Raw genomic sequence first — 17,980 nt, 5'->3', positions numbered from 1 at the left:
CTTCAAAAAGTATTCACACCCCTTGACGTATTCCAAATGTTGTCTTACAGCCTTAATTAAGTATGGATTAAAAATATATATAAAATCATCCTTTTTAACACAGTACCCCATAATGACAAAGTGAAAACATGTTTGACATTTTTGCAAATGTATTGAAAACTAAATACATAAAAATTAGAGAGTCAATGCATGCTCTGTCAAATTGGTAGTTATTCATTGCTAAACAACCAATTCCAAGCCATAGATTTTCAAGCAGATTTAAGTCAAAACTGTAAGTCTGACATTCAGGAACATTCACTCTTCTTGGTAAGAAACTCCAGTGTAGATTTGGTAGTGCTGAGCGATTAACCGCCATTTTGGTTAGTTTAGTGTAGAAAACGTAGTAATTAACTACAATGACCATAATCGGTCTGTGCGGAGCAGACATGGAGACTGAGAGAAGAGAGAACCTGCAACCTACAGGGATAGAAAGCAGTTGCTTTGAGAGCCTGAACATACATGATCTAAGTGATTGATTGTTGGTATTCAGCAGTCAAAAGTTTATTTGAAGAACTTATTTTTTTTTTGATTTGGTCAGACAGCATAGGCAGCAGCTCTATAGATATGAGATGACTTTAAATGAAGACAAACAAAACAAATATTTCTTAATATACTGTGAATAAATGGTTAAGTGATGAGCAGTAATGGGCAGTTACTACCATCATGTGACTTATTGTTTTACTCTGTGTTACATCATTCAACCCACATAATAAGCAGGCACGACAAAACCTATTCCCCCTCAGGATACTGAAAGTATTTGGCATGGGTGTTCAGATCCTCCAAAGGTTCTACAGCTGCACCATCGAGAGCATCTGACTGGTTGCATCACTGCATGGTATGGCAACTGCTCGGCCTCCGACCGCAAGGCACTACAGAGGATAGTGCGAACTGCCCAGTACATCACTAGGGCCAAGCTTCCTGCCATCCAGGACCTCTACACCAGGCGGTGTCAGAGGAAGGCCCTAAAAATTGTCAAACACCATCCAATGGCTACCCAGACTAATTACATTTCCCCCCCTCTCCACACCACTGCCATTCTCAGATGTCATCTATGCATGGTCACTTTAATTAACTCCACTTACATGTACATACTACCTCAACTAACCGGTGCCCCCGCACACTGACTGTACCGGCACCCCCCTGTAAATGTTATTTTTTGAAACTGCACTGTTGGTTAGGGGCTTGTAAGTAAGCATTTCACTGTAAGGTCTACAATTCTGTGCATGTGACTAATACTATTTTATTTGATAATGCATTTTATGTAAAACAAATTATTGAAATGGAACAGACCTCAAAAAGCACGAAATCGCTCAGCACAATTTATGTTATTGTCCTACTGAAAGGTGAATTAATCTCCCAGCATCTGGTGGAAAGCAGACTGAATCAGGTTTTCCTCTAGGATTTTGCTTAGCTCTATTACATTTGATTTTTTTTTATCTTGAAAACCTCCCCTGTCCTTTACGATTACAAGCATACTCATAACATCATTCAGCCACCACTATGCTTTAAAATATGGAGAGTGGTACTCAGTAATGTGTTGTTGGATTTGCCCAAACATATCACTTTGTATTCTGGACATATAGTTAATTTCTTTGCCATATTTTTTTGCAGTTTTACTTTAGTGCCTTATTGCAAACAGAATACATGTTTTGGAATATTTGTAATCTGTACAGGCTTCCTTCTTTCACTCAATTAGGTTAGAATTGTGGAGTAACTACAATGTTGTTGATCCATCCTCAGTTCTCCGATCACAGCCATTACACACTATGTAACTGTTTTAAAGTCACCATTGGCCTCACAGTGAAATCCCTGAGCGGTTTCCTTCCTCTCCGGCAACTGAGTTAAGAAGGACGCCTGTATTTTTGTAGTGACTGGGTGTATTGATACATCATCAAAAGTGTATTCAATGCCTGCCTAATTTTTATTTTTAACTTATTTTCTAATGGGCGCCCTTCTTTGAGAGGCATTGGAAGACCTCCCTGGTGTTTGTGGTTGAACCTGTGTTTGAAATTCACTGCTTGACCGAGGGACCTTAGATTATTTTGTGGGGGATACAGAGATATTTTCTAATTATTTATTTTTTTTACCTTTATTTGACTAGGCAAGTCAGTGAAGAACAAATTCTTATTTTCAATGACGGCCTAGAAACAGTGGGTTAACTGCCTTGTTCAAGGGCAGAACGACAGATTTTTCTGGGATTCGATCTGGCAACCTTTTGGTTACTTGTCCAACGCTCTAATCACTAGGCTACCTGCTGTAAGATGAATGATGAGGTGGTCATTCAACAATTATGTTAAAAACTATTAATGCACACAGAGTGAGTCCATGCAACTTACTATGACTTGTTAAGCACATTTTTACTCCTGAATTTATTTAGGCTTTCCATAACAAAGGTGTTGAATACTAATTGACTCAAGACATTTCAGCTTTTCATTTTTTATTAATTTGTAAACATTTGTGAAAACCTCATTCCTCTTTGACATAATGGGGTATAGGCCAGTGACACAAAATCTCAATTGAATTCATTTAAAATTCTGGCTGTAACAATAAAACGTAGAAAAAGTCAAGGGGTGTGAATACTTCCTGAAGGCACTTTAATCCTCATCTGGAGGGTTCAACACTACTCTAGTCCTCAAGAGGGTCAAAGTCTATTATTTCCATCCTTACCTTCTAAGCTTTAACCAATCGATGACTTAATTGATCAATCAAATGTCATGGTGGGAGGGAACCAGTACAGAACACAGGTGGGCCGCTAGTTGAACAATCCCAAAGCCACATAGTGGAATATTCTAGAACTTTGGAAAACATTGGAGTGAACAAAACACCACTCCTTGTACATTCTCAAGGTGCCTGGCCAACCTTAAACAAACACCCCTGAATGACTTCTGAAGACTGACATAATGCAAGCCTCCACTGTACAACACATGACATAAAAGGCACCTTTCTTTCCCTGTTCAGTCACTACAAGTGAGCGGGTAGGCTAAAGATAAACATATTTCCATCATAAAATATAATAGATTGACATATGTCAAACACTAACAATGTTGAATGCAAAATATAATGTGTCATCTAATAGGCTGTTTGTATCTCACGATGTAAATAACATAACCTAGGTCAGGCAGCACAAAACAAATATCCCCCTTTCCACAATTAAATATAGACAACTTTAGAGGCCAAAAAAATTCTACCTTCCAGAAAAATTAGGTTAAACATGTGTATATTACCTGAAATAGATTTGAGTTTATTGATACATGGACATTGGTTAAGTGGCTGCTGGCCGTTTGGGAACGTGCCCTACTCTCTCCCCACATAGACAGTGCTCCATTCAGCAAAACCACTTGGGGTCAACTTATGAACTGTAACAATTTAGAACATGACCTGAACTTATAATATACACCACTGAGAATACAAAACATTAGAAAATGTTCCTTATATTGAGTTGCACCCCCTTTGCCCTCAGAACAGCCTCAATTCGTAAGGGCATGGACTCTACAAGGTGTTGAAAGAAAGCTTTCCACAGGGATGCTCCAATGCTTCCCACAGTTCCCACATGAGTCAAGTTGGCTGGAAGTCCTTAGGGTGGTGGACCAGTCTTGATACACACGGGAAATTGTGGAGCATGAAAACCCCAGCAGCGTTGTGGTACTTGACACACTTAAACCGGTGCGCCTGGCACCTGACATCATACACAGTTCAAAGGCTCTTAAATATTTTGTCTTGTCCATTCAACCTCTGAACGGCACACATACACAATCCATGTCTCAATTGTCCCAAGGCTTGAAAATCCTGGATTTAACCAGTGACATAAATAAGGGATCATAGCTTTAACCTTGTCAGTCTATGTCATGGAAAGAGCAGGTGTTCATAATGTTATGTACACTCAGTGTAGAAGTTTTATTCAAAGCAACTTAGTAGTGTGTGCATACATTTTACGTACAGATGGTCCCGGAAATCGAACCCACTATCCTGGCATAGTAAGCGCCATGCTCTACCAACTGAGCTACAGAGGAAAGTGCACTGCATTGTACTGTGTTGATATTGGCCTGTCAGACCTATTCTGTCAGTTTGTTTTTGAATACTCCACCTAGTGGTAGAATATCTAAAAAAGTATATCATAAAAATATAACTAACTCGACCTTGTTGATGTTCAGATTAGTGCTATAAAATAGCCATGTTGCATTCAAATGTATATATGTGAAGTCATGTTTCCTTAAATGTATATTACACAGTGTTGTGTTTACATGCGTCATGAGTTGAGTTGGAAGGGCAGTAGCCTAATGGGCAAACCATGTGGCCTTGCGGATATACTGACTGACAGGTGGTACGGGAAACCACCATGCCGCTATTGACATGTTGCTATACACGTGCACATATTTACCTTTACGCTCATACTGAGTGAAGGGAGGTTAGATTAAACTGGGGGTAGACAATTATAAACATAGCACTGTCATATAAAGGCAGAGAGAACAAAACAATGCACTGTAAGGTGCATAGCACCACCTAGTGTCATTGAACATGGCTGAAACTCATAATGCCATAGCTGTTAATGTGTCTCTACATTTCTGTAGACATAAAGTATTGTTTGTGTCCAGTATTTTAGCAATAGTGTATTTGTCTTAAACAATGTGAAATGTCTGAGTTTCTATTTATTTCAATAAAGATTATAATTTTTGTTTAGTATTTCTAGATGTAATTACACATACAGTATTTGATCTTGTTTTTTGTAGTATTGGTAAAGTGTGAGTAAACCTCTCATTTACTCACAGTTGTAGGTTTAAGTGATGATTCTTTCGGTTCCCGAGCGCAGGTCTCCGACTCACAGTCAGAGATCTCCCCCACACCGTCCTCCTTCTTTCCCGGATCATCTTCAGCCTCATCCACATCGCTATCCGTGTCTATCGTCGGAAGCTCATCTAAAAATAAATATATATATTTTTTAACAATTGTCCACTGAAAATCTCACTTTTAAAAGTTCGTATTCTGCCATTTCCTCATAGAACATGTCCACCTCCTGAGGAGGCTTAGCTGGCTAATCAGTGGTCTTCTCACATTAATATTTTTAATTACCAGTATACGCCGACAGCATTCTGTTGTTGGTTTGGGACCACACCATTCAACCACAGAAAAGCTGCTTTTTAACATAAATAATTACAATTTCTTTTGGAAAGAAATCTGGAAACACTGGACAGTGATTTTTACCATACAGTGGGGCAAAAAAGTATTTAGTCAGCCACCAATTGTGCAAGTTCTCCCACTTAAAAATATGAGAGAGGCCTGTAATTTCCATCATAGGTACACTTCAACTATGACAGACAAAATTAGAGAAAAAAAATCCAGAAAATCACATTGTAGGATTTTTAATGAATTTATTTGCAAATTATGGTGGAAAATAAGTATTTGGTCAATACCAAAAGTTTATCTCAATACTTTGTTATATACCCTTTGTTGGCAATGACTTGCACAATTGGTTGCTGACTAAATACTTTTTTGCCCCACTGTATGTGGCTGATAACATAATGTACATACACAAAATATTAGGGTTGTTAATTGATGGGAACATCACAATATGATATCACGATACTTAGGTGTCGATACAATATGATTTGTGATTTGATACTGCGAATTTACTGAGATTTAATGTTCCAAACACATTTCTCAATGTCTGCTGAAGAGTGAAAAGAGAGCCATGAGAAACAAGTTTGAGATAAGTGTCTAAAACATGTTGGCTCGCCATTTAAAACATTAAAGAAGAAGATGGAGAACAAGCTATAGGATGAGAAATACTAGGGTTTTGACCTTCATGAGTAGTCATTTCTATGAATTGTTCGGTCAGGAGAACTTGGGTCCCATGCCACTGATTAACATTGCGGACCGCTGCCATGATGTTGCCCACAGTATAAGACAATGAGAACACCCCCTCATGTTAGGGTACAAGGAACAATATTACAATTATTAATGACCATTGAACTAGTTAAAATGATATTGCCTATGATCCAGGCCATTTAGACACTGATGGAAAAGAAGCCAATTAATGAACAATATATGGAGGTGTCTACATACTGGGACTGCTTTCCTTTGTGGCTACAGCACATTGAATCCATTTGGGCTAACTAAATATGGCAATATAAATTGGTAGCTAATCCCCTACAAATTATTTTAGATAGATGTTTTGCTACTGGCAAGGAGAGATGGCCAGTCCAATATGGGATACTGAATTTAACTTCCAGGGAGGACGTGCCCTACAGGCAATGGTGAACTACTACATACAATCTCGAGGATATACTTCACTTTTCGCACATACCTTTGTTCTTTTTTCTTCTTTAAAAGGAGGCCACATTTATGCTTAAGGTCATTCAAATCATATTTCTAATAATAAATCAAGATAATGGATTAAGTGCTATTGCTTCTACAGCTATCATATTTTTTGTCTGTTTATGCATTAGACTTGCATATCACTCGTCTTTTTGTTTCCATTTCCTGCCAACAACTGTAAAGGTCTGAATTGGTTAATTATTTCATGTTTTACTTTATTATTATTATTATTATTATTATTATTATTATTATTATTATAATAATAATAATAAATAATATAGCAAACATTAGGAACACAATGGCAAGACTAGCTATTCTCTAGTGATATTAGAAAGGCCTTAATAGTCCTATCAAATGTTCCAGGTGTCTTGATATTCTAGCAAGAAACCATATTGACATAACAAGGCTCCAAGAAACACATTCGCTCCAAAACGACGCACATAGAACAGTTAACCATTTGTACAAACTGGTAGACTTGGGCAGTATACCGTATACCGGGGTATTTGGGAAAAAGCCACAGGATGGTTTTTCATTACTGATTAAACTATTTATTTTAAGTTTAAGACATTTTAATATTTATTTATACCTGCAGTCAACTTGTGTAATAAGTTAGGAGGTAAAGAACATTGCGTTCTTCACTTCACCTATCACATTATTATGAAGTTTACGGTAGTCCCCAATCACATATTGTTTGTTACAAGCACACAAAGGAGAGACCGGAGCCTTGTGAGTCATTCACTGTTGTGCAGCATGCGCCAGATTAGCTAATTACAGTATGAAATGCACAACTACATGTTTGCCAGCTACACTGAATAAAAATATAAACATAACATGTGAAGTGTTGGTCCCATGTTTCATGAGCTGAAATAAAAAGATCCCAGAAATGTTCCATATGCACAGAAAGTTTATTACTCTCAAAATGTGTTTACATCCCTGTTGGTGAGCATTTCTCCTGTGCCAAGATAATCCATCCAGCTGACAGGTGTGGCATATCAAGAAGCTGATTAAACAGTGCTTTTCGTTTGTATAATTTTCAAAGCCTGTATTCACAGATGCGTCTTATTCTAAATAAATGTAGCCTAGGCTACAAAATTATGTTGTGTGCCTTAAACTTATTTGCACTGTAATTTATTTGGTTAATTCTTATTTTGTTTGCTTTATTTATTTGGTCATTTTTAGCATATACAAATGTGGGTTATTCTTTTCATAGGACACATTTATTTTTTGTTCGTGCTTATAAGCACTGTGGGAGCTTATGTAACGCACGTAGTGCAAATCAAGGATATGAATAAACACACAATAATATAAATATCTGTTTAGAAGTTTAACTTGTACATGTTTACTGCTCATTTTATTGACAGTAGTCTAGTGTTGGTGTATATTATTGGCTCTCCGATACTCCCATGGTACACATCCCATTCGTTTACTGGCCAACAAGCTCGGGAGTAATGATCAATTAGCAGATATTGGAACCATTGAATCTGAAATCTGGTGAATTACTATCAGAACACAATTTAAATCAACCAAAGATTCTCCGGTTTCTATAAAGAATTATACACCTCTGATTGTAAATCCACACCAAGCCAGATTGAGTCCTGTTTAAAAGATAATAACTATTCTTCTCTCAACATGAACACAAAAGGGCATTGGATAACATGAATAAAGGCAAATCACCTGTTTGGAAAGGAATTCCTCCTGAGGTCCATTTAACATTTTGGAACCAATTAGGTCCACTATTACTCAAAAATATGTTCTAAAATTCTGTCATCCCATCTCGAAACTTACTTAACCAAAATGGTATAGACAGACCATTGTGGGTTTGTTCAAAATCAACTCTACTCAGATAACCTCCGTCATCTATTACATATCTAACATGCTTCATCAGAAACCAAAGCTCTTTGAGCAGTTCTCTTTCTGGGACACAGAACAAGCTTTTGATAGGCAAGAATGGTCATATCTTTGGTCGGTTTCAGAACACATGGGACTTAGCTCCAAATTCAATAATATGATTAAAATACTAAAAAGGTTAATCCCTCAACCATCCTGTTCAGAATAAATAGAAGTAGCAGGACAGGTGATCCCATCTCACCTGCACTATTTCTATTGTCAATGGAGCCCCTTGCCCAGGCAAATAACACCAATATATTTCAAGTCTACAGATCACGTCATCTCATTATACGCAGACGACATCTTACTTTATCTAGACAATGTATCTCAATCTCTCCCAAACGCTTTGACGATCATAGACAAATTCAGCTCCATCTCAAGTTTAAAAATAAATCTAACTCTACTCCCTCCCACTCAAGAGCCTGACAGAGAACTCCACTTGTACTTGTGGAATCTAGGGATGTCCCCGACTAAAAACAATTTCGGTCGACGGAGAGTCATCTGTTCTTTCGACCAGTCAATTGGCCAACATTTTTACGTGTAATTTTCCATATATAGTACATTCTGAAAGTATTCAGACCACTTCCCCTTTTCCACATTTTGTTGTTTCTAAAATGTTTATTCTAAAATGGATTACATTTTTAAAATCCTCAATCTACACAAACACCCCATAATGAAAAACCGAAAACAATTTTGAAAAATGTATTAAAAACAAAAAACAGAAATGTCTTATTTGCAATATTGGCACCATTAGTAAATATGAGCAAAACGGGCAGTGAAAAAAATGCCTTTGCTGTTTATCCTTAGTCTTTCATTGAAAATATTCACAAAAATCAAACCTTTGAAGTAAAATAATTGAAAGAAAAAAATACATTCTCATCATAAAAACAAATATTTTTCTCTAATATACACTACTTAAAAAAATAAAAATAAAGGGAACACTTAAACAACACAATGTAACTCCAAGTCAATCACACTTCTGTGAAATCAAACTGTCCACTTAGGAAGCAACACTGATTGACAATAAATTTCACATGCTGTTGTGCAAATGGAATAGACAACAGGTGGAAATTATAGGCAATTAGCAAGACACCCCAATAAAGGAGACCACAGACCACTTCTCAGTTCCTATGCTTCCTGGCTGATGTTTTGGTCACTTTTTAATGCTGGCGGTGCTTTCACTCTAGTGGTAGCATGAGACGGAGTCTACAAACCACACAAGTTGCTCAGGTAGTGCAGCTCATCCAGGATGGCACATCAATGCAAGCTGTGGTAAGAAGGTTTGCTGTGTCTGTCAGCGTAGTGTCCAGAGCACGGAGGCGCTACCAGGAGACAGGCCAGTACATCAGGAGACGTGGAGGAGGCTGTAGGAGGGCAACAACCCAGCAGCAGGACCGCTGCCAAAGCCCTGTAAAATTACCTCCAGCAGGCCACAAATGTGCATGTGTCTGCTCAAATGGTCAGCTACAGACTCCATGAGGGTGGTATGAGGGTCCGACGTCCACCGGTAGGGGTTGTGCTTACAGCCCAACACAGTGCAGGACGTTTGGCATTTGCCAGAGAACACCAAGATTGGCAAATTCACCACTGGCACCCTGTGCTCTTCACAGATTAAAGCAGGTTCACCCTGTGCACATGTGACAGACATGACAGTCTGGAGACGCCGTGGAGAACGTTCTGCTGCCTGCAACATCCTCCAGCATGACCAGTTTGGCGGTGGGTCAGTCATGGTGTGGGGTGGCATTTCTTTGGAGGGCCGCACAGCCCTCCATGTGCTCACCAGAGGTAGCCTGACTGCCATTAGGTACCGAGATGAAATCCTCAGACCCCTTGTGAGACAATATGCTGGTGTGGTTGGCCCTGGGTTCCTCCTACTGCAAGACAATGCTAGACCTCATGTGGCTGGAGTGTGTCAGCAGTTCCTGCAAGAGGAAGGCATTGATGCTATGGACTGGCCCGCCCATTCCCCAGACCTGAATCCAATTGAGCACATCTGGGACATCATGTCTCGCTCCATCCGCCACGTTGCACCACAGACTGTACAGGAGTTGAGGGATGCTTTAGTCCAGGTCTGGGAGGAGATCCCTCAGGAGACCATCCGCCACCTCATCAGGAGCATGCCCTGGCGTTGTAGGGAGGTCATACAGGCACGTGGAGGCCACACACACTACTGACCCTCATTATGACTTGTTTTAAAGGACATTACATCAAAGTTGGAGTGTGGTTTTCCACTTTGATTTTGAGTGTGACTCCAATCCAGACCTCCATGGGTTGATAAATTTGATTCCCATTGATAATTTTTGTGTGATTTTGTTGTCAGCACATTCAACTATGTAAAGGAAAAAGTATTTAATAAGAATATTTAATTCATTCAGATCTAGGATGTGTTATTTTAGTGTTCCCTTTATTTTTTTGAGCAGTGTATTTGTCCCACAATTATTGGCACCCCTTCATTCATTCATACACCGTCAACTGTGGGATCTTATATCGGCAGGTGTGTGCCTTTCCAAATCATATCCAATCAATTTAAATTTACCGCAGATGGACACCAATCAAATTGTAGAACATCGAAGATGATCAATGGAAACAGGATGCACCTGAGCTCAATTTCGAGTCTCATACCAGAGTCTGAATACATACGTGAATAAGGTATTTCATTTTTTGCAAACGTTTCTAAAAACCTGTTTTCGCTTTGTCATGATGGGGTATTGTGTGTAGATTGATGAGGGAAAATTATCATTTAAATCAATTTCAGAATAAGGCTGTGACGTAACAAAATGTGGAAAAGGGGAAGGGGTCTGAATACTTTCCGAATACACTGTCAATGAAAATAATACATCTAAAAGTAACTTATATTGCCAATATGTAAAAATTGCCTACATAAAGCCAACAAATAAAAACATTGCAGCCCACAGGTAAAACATATCCTGATAAAAATAAATAGCTTATGAATCACATTGGCTACACATGGCCTATATGCAAGGAACTTGAAACATTGTATCAACTATTAACTTGGTCTAGCCCAAAGGCTGTGCTAGCAAAAGTACATTGTATAAAATATTTTGGACCCTCAGTTTCATGAGCCAGTGATCTCTGGACAGACAGAGTTGTAGGCTATTTGCGCAAGGGATACGAAGTAATCAGGTAGAACTATTTTATGACGTTTCCACCGGATTAGAGCACGACATTTTTTACCCTTTCACGCTGAGTAGTTATCGAAAGGGAGAGAGTTGGAAAGATTTTTCAAATAGGCTACATTTAGGAACTTATTGTTCTCAAGGATGTAAAAAAAACTTGCTGTTTGAGGCAAAGAAATGTTTTATCTGAGAAGCTTAACAGTGATGGTGAGTTAAGACAATCAGAAATAGTATCAGATCCCCAAATCAGCACATTTATAGGCCTACATTTGCACACAGGCCAGGTAGCCTACTTCTATGCGTAATCAGGTGTGTGTCCTTACTCAAGATTGACAGAAGCGCTCCAAACAAAAAGACAATTAATAAATTGAAAATTAGTAAATGGAATGAAATAAACCAAAACTTTTCTCAAATGTATAGCCTAGGTTATGCGCTCCGCAAACAACTTGTACAAGGACAATACTAATACTGTAATAATATATTGAATGCAGTAACAGAAATTACCGTAACCTACTCAAATAAATTAAATCAGACCTCAGTAGATGGAATAACATCCCAGTCGCTCTAACCAGAAGAATTTCTATTGTGAAAATGAATATATTGCCTCGGTTTAATTTTCTGAGCTCAATAGTTTCCATGTCTCACCCTTACGGCTCGTTGGATAAAATCCACAGTGCGTTTTCAAAATGTATATGGAAAGGTAAGAGATAGGGATGCACATTTCGGTCGTTTTTTGCTGCCGACTAACTGACCCTCGTTAACTGGTCAACAAAGGGTAAAAAAAATCATACCAGTAAAATGACGTGACCAACAGGAAATACAATTTATTATTTAACCTTTAACTAGGCAAGTCAGTTAAGAAAAATGTATTATTTACAATGATGACCTACCCAGGCCAAACCCGGACGACGTTGGGCCAATTGTGCGCTGCCCTTTGGAACTCCCAATAACAGCCGGATGTGAAATAGCCTGGAATCGAACCAGGGACTATAGTAACGCCTCTTGCAAGGAGATGCAGTGCCTTAGACCGCTGCGCCACAATAAAGGCTATAGCCCATTATTGATCATTTAACTCCTGTATTGAAGCAGCTAATAAAACGTAATATGTAAACATTTGCCAAAATGCAATTCGAGGAAAATACAGTTCTAAACTGCGCACCTAATGCGAGCGGTTCCATATGTGACAGATGAAAATCTCTGTTAGAAACTTAGAGTGGGAATCTAATAGCAACAACTAGCATGGGTTGCTAATAAGACTAGGATTGTGCCTTTGGCTTCTAGAGAACGAACTAAAGTTGATTGGAAAACTAGTATAAACAGGAGAGAAATGCTGTTTAATGGCATGAGGAAGTTGCCTCCACGTTTCTATGGATAGATTTTCAAAAGGCTACTTTGAAACAAGGTAAGAAATGCCTCATTATTGGATTTAAAGTAAAAGGTTCAGGTTTCAAACAATTATGCTGCCTCAAGCTCAAGTTGTAAAGTGGTGGGTGACGCGTTGATAGTCAACGGTAGGCTGGCTATAGCCTATGCATCCGAATGGGAGGCACGCTTTACAAGTTGAGATTGAAAAGAAAAAAATAGCTCCTTTTTAAATCGTGGTCACCAAAGTTTAACATGCGATTGGATTTAAAATCTTTACGCCTTGGCCCTATAATTTCTCACACAATTTCTATTAGGCGCAAAATTGAAAAACTATGCAACTAGGAAGAAAAATGGTATGCCATGACTTCTATATTTAACAATAACACATTGCAATCAGAAGGACGGCCTTTCATATCGCCCCAATGGCCAAATGAGGTATCCGTACCCTTGCCGATATCATGGATAGTAATGGTTTGAAGACATTCCAAGATCTGAAAGAAGCATTTATATTACAAGGTAACTCTTTTTTTTTTCTTTATCTCCAATTTAGGTCAGCTATGACTAACACACAATAAAGATGTATAAATGAAATTGTCCCCTTATGTTCACTCTGTTCGCTAAATCAGGTAGGCACATTCCTTCACATGATGCGGGAGTGCCCTGCAGTTAAATGAATTTTTCAAGGTTCTCTGGTCGTTAGGAGGGGGGAAGCAACCTTTGTTACTGGGTGGGACGGAAAGAGGTGGGAGGCATGCTTTCTTCGGTTAGGGGAGTTCGATGACGATGTGGGAGAATGGGGGCTAGGCAGGGTGGGAAACCCAGTTTCCAGGTGGGGAGGGAGAATGCAGACAGGTGGATGGGGACTGAGGGGAGGACTGGGTTGGGGAGGGGGAGCCTTTGTTTATTTTCCTTGCATACAAAATAATACAAAACTGTTGATACTGTTCTTTATTTGCATTTCTCATATTTCTGTTTTGTTTTTGTGGCAGCACACAGGTACAAGAAAATATCAAAATGCAAAAATATATAAATATATCTGAATGAATATTACTTTGGATGTTATACCTGTACCACCCTTCTGAAAAGATGACAATCTAAATAAAAGTTGGTCACAAAAAAAAAAAAAAAAAAAAAAAAATACATTTTTGGTGCAGGTACAGGCGACTAGTGTCAGCTAACATTAACTACCCAGGAAAAAAAGTATCACAGTATCGATATAAAATCTGCAAAAATAATATTGCAATACTCTACTAAATCGATTTTTCCCCCATCCCTATAGTATATTCAATTCTTAATTACAACCTTTTCGACTGCAGTTTTTGCACTGAGGAGGCATTGACGTATATTCTCTGAATGCCTTTTAAAGACAAATACATATTGAAATCAAAATACCAACCACAGATAGTGTCATACAATGCAAGCTGAATGCAAACAGAGCACTAAACACTGCACCCGTTTCAAGTACCTGTTTCAGTGCTGAGCATGCGCTGGGCTCGGCTGTAGGACTGGATGGAGGCTCCTTGTCTCCCGGGCTCGCGGGGCACCTGAGCCACAATGCTGCTGGGGGGAGTTGGAGGAGGCTGCTGGCCTTGGGGCTCACTGTCAGAAGGCTCACTCTCACTGGAGCTCCAGGCGATGTGCACAGGGTCCTCATCACACCACAGACCACTGCACTGCACTGGATGCGATACAAAGTTTTAATGGATGTTCATGGATAATAATAAAGCATTTTCAGTAATAATGGATTGTCAATGGATTTGGATTTGCATCAGGCACTTATAGAACCTTCCAATACATATTTTAAATCAGTATAGTAGAACGTATTTGACAAGTTAGTTATCACTAGACACAGACACAAATGACAAGTAAACATCATGAAGCATTGTTGTCCTATTGTGATTAGGTACTCATAAAACATTGATATGCAATGGTATCGCCCCCTATTGGCCAGCCAAATATTTTTGTTATTTTAAAACTCAGGTTAACCACTGTTGGGCTATAGTATGAAATTGACAGAGGCTAAGTGCAGGCAAATCTTTTCTAATATTCCCTTCTGGTGAGGCAGGGAAATATTTTCTAATATTCCCTTCTGGTGAGGCAGGGAAATATTTTCTAATATTCCTTTCTGGTGGAGGTTCAGCATGAAACAGGTTTGTCCGTCTCCGATGAGGAACGCATTGCCTTGCCGTAGTGAGTTAGGCAAGGTTTTAAAACATAGGCTGGATAAAAGCTAAAAGTCTATCGTCTTCAGAACTGGATAATATTTGCTTTATTTGAGTAATCCACCTCTCTTAACATTGTTTAATCTCTGGATATCTCATAAAACTGTGATTGAGAAAAGCCTATGCCTATAGAATCAAACGTTCATTCTTGTTCTTTTTGAAAGTGGCAACTTTTGGACACCTTAGGCTATTACAATATTTGGGAAATAGGCTATTGTTCATTACGTTACCTTGTCTTAAAGCTTTTATGATAGGTTTTGTCGGAGGATTTGGCCATTTGGTTTTCAACCTGGCATGGAGGAATTTTTACTCCCTGCATGGATCATTTCCTTCTTAATAAACTTAAATTGATTAAACTTGTCATTCGATTTTTCAATAGGCTATTGATAATGTTTGCTCATGCTCATCTTTAGTTTGGCTAACTTGTGTTTTTAGGATATTCAAACTTTGAGATGTTGACTCCAATGCTTCTCACAGTTGTGTCAAGTTAGCTGGATGTCATTCGGGTAGTGGACCATTCATGATACACGGGAAACTGTTGACCGTGAAAAACCCAGCAGCGTTGCCGTTCTTGACACAAACCGGTGGCCCTGGACCTACTACCATACCCCGTTCAAAGGCACTTAAATATTTTGTCTTGCCCATTCACCCTCTAAATGGCACATAGACACAATCCATGTCTCAATTGTCTCAAGGCCTAAAAATCCTTCTTTAACCTGTCTCCACCACTTCAGCTACACTGACTGAAGTGGATTTAACAAGTGACAACAATAAGGGATCATAGTGATCACCTAAATTCACCTGGTCAGTCTATGACATGGACATTTGTTGTACACGCAGTTTAGAGAGTGATGGAGTGCAGCATCAGATGACCTGGCCTCCACCATCACCCAAACTCAACCCAATTAAGATGGTTTGGGATGAGTTGGAGTGAAGGAAAAAAAGGCAACAAGTGCTCAGCATATTTGGGAACTCCTTCAAGACGTTTGGAAAAGCATTCCTAATTAAGCAGGTTCAGAGAATGCCAAGAGTGTGCCAAGCTGTCATCAAGGCAGGGTGGTTACTTTGAAGAATTTCAAATATAAAACATATTTTGATTTGTTTAAAAAAAAATGGTTACTACATGATTCCATGTGTGTTATTTCATAGTTTTGATGTCTTAACTATTATTCTGCAATGTAGTAAAATAGTAAAAATAAAGAAAAAACCTTAAACTTTTGAGCCTCCATTCCTCTGTGTCGTTCTGTAAATATTTATTGAAATTGGCTTCCCTATCTGCTATAGCCTATCAACTTAAAATAGGATAAACGATCACCCCGATGTCGTCACCATCGAAGATGGCTGTCAATCGGAGATAGACCAAGAATAATAATATCTCCCAACCATATGGTTGACTATTCAACTATTGTTTACAATACCTTGTGCCGGTGACTGTGCCAGTCGTCGTACAGCTCGCCATTTGTTCCCAGATGAACTTAGGTTCTAAAATAAATCCACAGTGATATGTTTGAAGCAATATGAGCAACTCAGCATCATGGAGATGAATTGGAATGACAACATGAAGTACAGTAGCTCAGACTGCTTCTAGATCATATAGTCTGTGTACATTACCCACCTTTATCACAGGAGTGTCCAAAAAGCTGTCTCCACAACTCTCCCAGGACTTGGTAGCAGAACTGTCAGTGATTGAAGGCCCTCGTCCCACTTTTCTGACACCAACTTTGACATCAGGAAAGAACATGTCCTTGGAATATCTTTTGCGCTGAAAAATAAATGACTTTATATGTAAAACAGTGCAAAGTTGATATTTACTTAAACTGTCTAGTTAGTTGGTTCGTTAGCTAGATAACTCTGGTCCATGTGCAAGCGTCGGGTCTGCACTACCAGATGCATTCGCAGCCCAGAAAACGCGTGGACCGAAGTTATTCTGGCGTGCTCAAACTTAGTTTATTTCGTATTTTGGCTTTGCACTCTATCAACATTCACTTTGGTGAGTTACTAAAGTATAATGATGCCAGTCACTAAACATGAATCGTGAGAAAACCCTATATGAAAAAATCCTGAGAACGTTGTTGTCGTAGCACAATTGAACCAGACTCACATCAGTCTAAGTTAGCTAGCTAACGTTAGCTACCAAGCAGAATAGACTTAGAGAAACTTACCTTTCCTTGAAAAGGCATGTTGGCAAATGGTTACATGTCGTTTTGTATGAGTGGGTATGACATAACATGTCCAAACATATTAAAATATTGTGATGTACAGTATTTTAGCCAGTATATGAAATGACCACTAACGGTAGCTGCCTTCTCCACAACTTTTCTTCTTGGCGCGCCACTGGCGACGTTTGTTCACGTGAAGCTTTCCGGAAGTGGTCAAATCTTCTTTGCCTCCTGGGAAATGCAGTACTAAAGGTTTGTTACTCGTCTTTACTCCAGTAATTTGCTTGTAGCACGGTCCTTAGATTCATCCAGGGGAAGATGCTGGAAGCAAAAAAATATTAACGCAACATGTAAAGATCCCAGAAATGTTCCATACGCACAAAATCATTTTTCTCTCAAATTTTGTCCACAAATTTGTTTGCATCCCTATTAGTGAGCGTTTCTCAATTGGCAAGATAATTCATCCACCTGACTGATGTGGCAAATCAAGAAGTTGATTAAACAGCACAATCATTGCACCATTGCAATTTGGGGAAAATAATTGGCCACTCTAAAAATGTGCAGATGTCTCACATTTTGAGGGAGTGTGCAACTGGCATGCTGACTGCATGAATGTCCACCAGAGCTGTTGCCAGAAAATGTAATGTTAATTTCTCTACCATATGCCGCCTCCAATGTTGTTGTAGAGAATTTGCCAGTACAACCCAGTGTTTCCTCTGCATTCATTTAAGTGTGGCGCTGTGCCACAGCAGAATCATTGCCACCGCACAAAAATCAACATCCTATTTCTACCAAACATAGTTTCAATAAAGTTATGTAAAGCACATTTGCTTTTCTTGGTAAATAGATAATATGTCTG

The 17,980-nt window shown here is 38.9% G+C and overlaps 1 protein-coding gene across 1 annotated transcript in view; it reads right to left on the bottom strand.

Annotated features, from left to right (window-relative positions):
* spidr (scaffold protein involved in DNA repair) overlaps positions 1-17,308 on the bottom strand; it is an 84,140-nt gene extending 66,832 nt beyond the window's left edge. Inside the window, exons 1-5 of the mRNA XM_064992984.1 lie at positions 17,125-17,308; positions 16,578-16,724; positions 16,381-16,444; positions 14,206-14,418; positions 4,804-4,952 (exon numbers count right to left, since the gene is read on the bottom strand). Of these exons, the coding sequence (XP_064849056.1) occupies positions 4,804-4,952; positions 14,206-14,418; positions 16,381-16,444; positions 16,578-16,724; positions 17,125-17,142 (591 nt within the window). The 5' untranslated portion in view covers positions 17,143-17,308. The remainder of the gene's footprint in view (positions 1-4,803; positions 4,953-14,205; positions 14,419-16,380; positions 16,445-16,577; positions 16,725-17,124) is intronic.
* Between the last annotated feature and the right edge of the window lie 672 nt (positions 17,309-17,980).

This window comes from Oncorhynchus masou, chromosome 17 (assembly GCF_036934945.1).
Source record: "Oncorhynchus masou masou isolate Uvic2021 chromosome 17, UVic_Omas_1.1, whole genome shotgun sequence".
NCBI classification, from domain to species: Eukaryota; Metazoa; Chordata; class Actinopteri; order Salmoniformes; family Salmonidae; genus Oncorhynchus; species Oncorhynchus masou.
The sequence above is the reverse complement of the archived record's forward strand: the minus strand, read 5'-3'. Positions and strand labels throughout refer to the sequence as shown.